This window comes from Anomaloglossus baeobatrachus, chromosome 12, assembly GCF_048569485.1.
Source record: "Anomaloglossus baeobatrachus isolate aAnoBae1 chromosome 12, aAnoBae1.hap1, whole genome shotgun sequence".
In the NCBI taxonomy this organism is placed as follows: Eukaryota; Metazoa; Chordata; class Amphibia; order Anura; family Aromobatidae; genus Anomaloglossus; species Anomaloglossus baeobatrachus.
The window spans coordinates 92,532,496-92,539,331 of record NC_134364.1 but is presented as its reverse complement, the minus strand read 5'-3'; the positions used below and the strand labels follow the sequence as shown (position 1 = coordinate 92,539,331).

Genomic DNA, 6,836 nt, shown 5'->3' with positions numbered 1-6,836 from the left:
ACAGTTACCTGCACAAACAGATATCCTACAGATAGCCAAATCTAAAAAAAAACCCACTCCAACTTCCAAAAATATTAAGCTTTGATATTTGAGTTTTTTGGGTTGATTGAGAACATAATTTTTGATCAATAATAAAAAAAATCCTCTAAAATACAACTTGCCTAATAATTCTGCACACGGTGTATGTACATTAAGATAACAGCATAAGGACATCGTGAATTTGTCTTAAGTTTTTTTTTTGTTTGTTTTATTTTACTTCAGTTTCACTTTGAGAGTTTTGAAACAATTCCTAGAATCGGAGACATGGAAATTTTTCAGGGAAAGTTTTTCATAAGGAGCATTCCACACTTGACCCCGTTTTTTTGCCAAATGGGACATCTGCACAACACATGCAGTCAATGAAGAGGACGGTGCTTCATCAACATAGAAACTTTGGACCCTGGACCTGCATCAAGGTCATCCTGCTCTGCTAGTGTTCACAAACCCCCTGTTCTCTGTCTCTGCAAACACCCCTCCTTTCAGTTAAAAAAAAAACCCACTGACTGATACCACGAAAATTCCAGCTCATTCTTTCATACAGGCTGCGCCACACAAGCCTATAGCAGTCACCATGATTGGGAGCTCGTTGCTCATGCTTGTATGTAAGTATCATTTGTTTTTTTTAGCTTTACAAACAATTTAACTAAACTGCTACAAGGTGATCACAGATTATTACAAATGATGATTACTAAAGGATTAGTGTTTTGTTGGATGTGTTGAACCATAAGTACTTGAACTGCCTGGGGCAAACAGAGGATTGCCTAACTTATACTACTGCTCATAGCTAAAGCTGAACAAGTGGGGAAACTGGAAGCCCCCATTCCTTCAACTACTGAACTGGATAATTTATTGCACCACATCCTGATTAATAGTAGCAGATACATTCTTACACATAGGGGCAGTATTATAGCAGTTATATTCTTGTACATAGGGACAGTATTATAGTAGTTATATTCTTGCACATAGGGACAGTTTTATATTAGTTATATTCTTGTACATAGGGGGCAGTATTATAGTAGTTATATTCTTGTACATAGGGGCAGTATTATAGTAGTTATATTCTTGTACATAGGGGCAGTATTATAGTAGCTATATTCTTGTACATAGGAGCAGTATTATAGTAGTTATATTCTTGTACATAGAGGGCAGTATTATAGTAGTTATATTCTTGTACTTAGGGGCAGTATTATAGTAGTTATATTCTTGTACATAGGGGCAGTATTATAGTAGTTATATTCTTGTACATAGGGACAGTATTATAGTAGTTATATTCTTGCACATAGGGACAGTTTTATATTAGTTATATTCTTGTACATAGGGGGCAGTATTATAGTAGTTATATTCTTGTACATAGGGGCAGTATTATAGCAGTTATATTCTTGTACATAGGGGCAGTATTATAGTAGTTATATTCTTGTACATAGGGGGCAGTATTATAGTAGTTATATTCTTGTACATAGGGGCAGTATTATAGTAGTTATATTCTTGTACATAGGGACAATAATATAGTAGTTATATTCTTGTACATAGGGACAGTATTATAGTAGTTATATTCTTGTACAAAGGGAGCAGTATTATAGTAGTTATATTCTTGTACATAGGGACAGTATTATAGTAGTTATATTCTTGCACATAGGGACAGTTTTATATTAGTTATATTCTTGTACATAGGGGGCATTATTATAGTAGTTATATTCTTGTACATAGGGGCAGTATTATAGTAGTTATATTCTTGTACATAGGAGCAGTATTATAGTAGTTATATTCTTGTACATAGGGAGCAGTATTATAGTAGTTATATTCTTTCTTGTACATAGGAGCAGTATTATAGTAGTTATATTCTTGTACATATGAGCAGTATTATAGTGGTTATACTCTTGTACATAGGTGCAGTATTATAGTAGTTATATTCTTGTACATAGGAGCATTATTACAGTAGTTATATTCTTGTACATAGGGACAGTATTATAGTAGTTATATTCTTGTACATAGGGGCAGTATTATAGTAGTTATATTCTTGTACATAGGGGGCAGTATTATAGTAGTTATATTCTTGTATATAGGGGCAGAATTATAGTAGTTATATTCTTGTACATAGGGGCAGTATTATAGTAGTTACATTCTTGTATATAGGGGCAGTATTATAGTAGTTATATTCTTGTACATAGGGGCAGTATTATAGTAGTTATATTCTTGTACATAGGGGCAGTATTATAGTAGTTATATTCTTTTACATAGGGGCAGTATTATAGTAGTTATATTCTTGTACATAGGGACAGTATTATAGTAGTTATATTCTTGTACATAGGGACAGTATTATAGTAGTTATATTCTTGTACATAGGGGCAGTATTATAGTAGTTATATTCTTGTACATAGGAGCAGTATTATAGTAGTTATATTCTTGTACATAGGGAGCAGTATTATAGTAGTTATATTCTTTCTTGTACATAGGAGCAGTATTATAGTAGTTATATTCTTGTACATATGAGCAGTATTATAGTGGTTATACTCTTGTACATAGGTGCAGTATTATAGTAGTTATATTCTTGTACATAGGAGCATTATTATAGTAGTTATATTCTTGTACATAGGGACAGTATTATAGTAGTTATATTCTTGTACATAGGGGCAGTATTATAGTAGTTATATTCTTGTACATAGGGGGCAGTATTATAGTAGTTATATTCTTGTACATAGGGGGCAATATTATAGTAGTTACATTCTTGTATATAGGGGCAGTATTATAGTAGTTATATTCTTGTACATAGGGGCAGAATTATAGTAGTTATATTCTTGTACATAGGGGCAGTATTATAGTAGTTACATTCTTGTATATAGGGGCAGTATTATAGTAGTTATATTCTTGTACATAGGGGCAGTATTATAGTAGTTATATTCTTGTATATAGAGGCAGTATTATAGTAGTTATATTCTTGTACATAGGGACAATAATATAGTAGTTATATTCTTGTACATAGGAGCAGTATTATAGTAGTTATATTCTTGTACATAGGGAGCAGTATTATAGTAGTTATATTCTTTCTTGTACATAGGAGCAGTATTATAGTGGTTATACACTTGTACATAGGAGTAGTATGTCATGATGTATTTTACCTTCTCACTGTATTTGCTGTAATACTATGTCAGGATGTGATGTCACTTTCCTTTGGTTGTACTTACTGAACACTTTGAAATGTCTTGGGATGTAAGTAACCATACCTTCCCCCCATCTCCTGTGTCTCTGGGCCCATAATGCAATTATCTCTTGTCCACACAGCCAGGGGAACTTCTCATTGTTTCGTAAGCAGTGGATAACGCCAACTACACAAACCTGTAGACATCTCGGAGCCAACCTTCTAGAATCTTCTAGTGGGCCCAACCATTGCATAGACCCCTACCCTTGAGGGGCGGGCCCACGAGCTCAGACAATACACTCCTGTTTCTAAATGCAGTTGGGAGTTGAGTTTTTGAAGAGGAAGGGAGCGAGATCTGAATCTGCGGACAGACCTCGCCGTCCAGTGGATTGTGTGGGATTTCTGGGACTCTGAAAAGGACTATTACGTTGTGATCTGGCACTTTGGATTATCGGGAGGTGCCCCCGAATCTGTTTTATTTGGACTTGTCGTGTGCTGTTCCTGTATTCCTGTTAGTAAACCTGTTGGATCATCCTCGGCCTGTTGTCTCTCTTTGCTCTGATGTACACCCCGTCACATAGTATTATAGTAGTTATATTCTTGTACATAGGGGCAGTATTATAGTAGTTACATTTTTGTATATAGGGGCAGTATTATAGTAGTTATATTCTTCTACATAGGGGCAGTATTATAGTAGTTATATTCTTGTATATAGGGGGAAGTATTATAGCAGTTATATTCTTGTACATAGGGGCAGTATTATAGTGGTTATACTCTTGTACATACGGGCAATATTATAGTAGTTATATTCTTGTACATAGGGACAGTATTATAGTAGTTATCTTCTTGTATATAGGGGACAGTATTATAGTAGCTCTATTCTTGTATATAGGAGCAGTATTATAGTAGTTATATTCTTGTACATAGGGGCAGTATTATAGTAGTTATATTCTTGTACATAGGGACAGTATTATAGTAGTTATATTCTTGCACATAGGGGCAGTATTATAGTAGTTACATTTTTGTATATAGGGGCAGTATTATAGTAGTTATATTCTTCTACATAGGGGCAGTATTATAGTAGTTACATTTTTGTATATAGGGGCAGTATTATAGTAGTTATATTCTTTTACATAGGAGCAGTATTATAGTAGTTATATTCTTGTACATAGGGACAATAATATAGTAGTTATATTCTTGTATATAGGGGGAAGTATTATAGTAGTTATATTCTTGTACATAGGGGCAGTATTATAGTGGTTATACTCTTGTACATACGGGCAATATTATAGTAGTTATATTCTTGTACATAGGGACAGTATTATAGTAGTTATCTTCTTGTATATAGGGGACAGTATTATAGTAGCTCTATTCTTGTATATAGGAGCAGTATTATAGTAGTTATATTCTTGTACATAGGGGCAGTATTATAGTAGTTATATTCTTGTACATAGGGACAGTATTATAGTAGTTATATTCTTGCACATAGGGGCAGTATTATAGTAGTTACATTTTTGTATATAGGGGCAGTATTATAGTAGTTATATTCTTTTACATAGGAGCAGTATTATAGTAGTTATATTCTTGTACATAGGGACAATAATATAGTAGTTATATTCTTGTACATAGGGGCAGTATTATAGTAGTTATATTCTTGTACATAGGGGCAGTATTATAGTAGTTACATTTTTGTATATAGGGGACAGTATTATAGTAGTTATATTCTTTTACATAGGAGCAGTATTATAGTAGTTATATTCTTGTACATAGGGACAATAATATAGTAGTTATATTCTTGTATATAGGGGGAAGTATTATAGTAGTTATATTCTTGTACATAGGGGCAGTATTATAGTGGTTATACTCTTGTACATACGGGCAATATTATAGTAGTTATATTCTTGTACATAGGGACAGTATTATAGTAGTTATATTCTTGTATATAGGGGACAGTATTATAGTAGCTCTATTCTTGTATATAGGAGCAGTATTATAGTAGTTATATTCTTGTACATAGGGGCAGTATTATAGTAGTTATATTCTTGTACATAGGGACAGTATTATAGTAGTTATATTCTTGCACATAGGGACAGTTTTATATTAGTTATATTCTTGTACATAGGGACAGTATTATAGTAGTTATATTCTTGTACATAGGAGCAGTATTATAGTAGTTATATTCTTGTACATAGGGGCAGTATTATAGTAGTTATATTCTTTTACATAGGGTGCAGTATTATAGTAGTTATATTCTTGTATATAGGGGTAGTATTTTAGTAGTTATATTCTTGTACATAGGGGCAGTATTATAGTAGTTACATTCTTGTATATAGGGGCAGTATTATAGTAGTTATATTCTTTTACATAGGAGCAGTATTATAGTAGTTATATTCTTGTACATAGGGGTAGTATTATAGTAGTTATATTCTTGTACATAGGGGCAGTATTATAGTAGTTATATTCTTGTATATAGGGGACAGTATTATAGTAGCTCTATTCTTGTACATAGTGGTAGTATTATAGTAGTTATATTCTTGTACATTTGGGGCAGTATTATAGTAGTTATATTCTTGTACATAGGGGCAGTATTATAGTAGTTATATTCTTGTACATAGGGGCAGTATTATAGTAGTTATATTCTTGAACATAGGGGCAGTATTATAGTAGTTATATTTTTGTATATAGGGGCAGTATTATAGTAGTTATATTCTTGTACATAGGGACAGTATTATAGTGGTTATACTCTTCTACATAGGGGCAGTATTATAGTAGTTATATTCTTGTATATAGGAGGCAGTATTATAGTAGTTATATTCTTGTATATAGGGGGAAGTATTATAGTAGTTATAGTCTTGTATATAGGGGCAGTATTATAGTAGTTATATTCTTGTATATAGGAGGCAGTATTATAGTAGTTATATTCTTGTATATAGGGGGAAGTATTATAGCAGTTATATTCTTGTATATAGGAGCAGTATTATAGTAGTTATATTCTTCTACATATGGGCAGTATTATAGTAGTTATATTCTTGTACATAGGGGGCAGTATTATAGTAGTTATATTCTTGTACATAGGGGGCAGTATTATAATGCACTTTGTTTTTATTTTTGCAGTATTAATTGTGGAAAATGCAGGTAAGAGTTAATTTTTTAATGTATATATTACTGAAGAGGAACTCCTAAATGTTCTCATTATAAACAAAAGTGATAAAGAAACCTAATTAGTTTTCTTCTGAGGCCATTAATGTAAAACAATATATAACTTATTGTGGTAGAACGTTCTTATCTATAGGAGGCAGTATTGTAGGATGCCATTCAGTCTTATGACAATGAAGACCATAACATGGCTGTCTTATTGCCTTACAGGATCAGTGGTCAGCCCAGTGGTGACTTTTAACCCAGACTTGAATAAGATATTCACAGGACAGTCTCTCCAGATGACCTGTGATGTGGACTCCACTTTACAAGAAGATATCACATATTTCTGGTTTAAAAACGATAACTGGATCCACTCCGAGAAAACATTTTCCATAGCATCTGCACTATCATCGGACAGTGGAAACTACCAATGCCAGACGAGTGCTAGTGACCTAAGTGACTCTACCAGACTGGAAGTCTATAATGGTTGGTGGCACTATAACAGTATATCGCATTCTAAAAA

At 33.1% G+C, this 6,836-nt stretch overlaps 1 protein-coding gene across 3 annotated transcripts in view; it reads left to right on the top strand.

Moving 5' to 3' along the window:
• The first annotated feature begins 482 nt into the window (after window positions 1-482).
• The window catches only part of LOC142257931 (Fc receptor-like protein 3), a 49,155-nt gene continuing 42,801 nt past the window's right edge, over window positions 483-6,836 (top strand). For 2 of the 3 annotated variants that reach the window (XM_075330223.1, XM_075330222.1), the window contains exons 1-3: window positions 486-641; window positions 6,290-6,310; window positions 6,542-6,799. In XM_075330223.1, the coding sequence (XP_075186338.1) occupies window positions 611-641; window positions 6,290-6,310; window positions 6,542-6,799 (310 nt within the window). In that variant the 5' untranslated portion in view covers window positions 486-610. Of the gene's footprint in view, window positions 642-6,289; window positions 6,311-6,541; window positions 6,800-6,836 lie in introns of all 3 variants that reach the window. The other variant, XM_075330224.1, reaches the window with a different exon arrangement.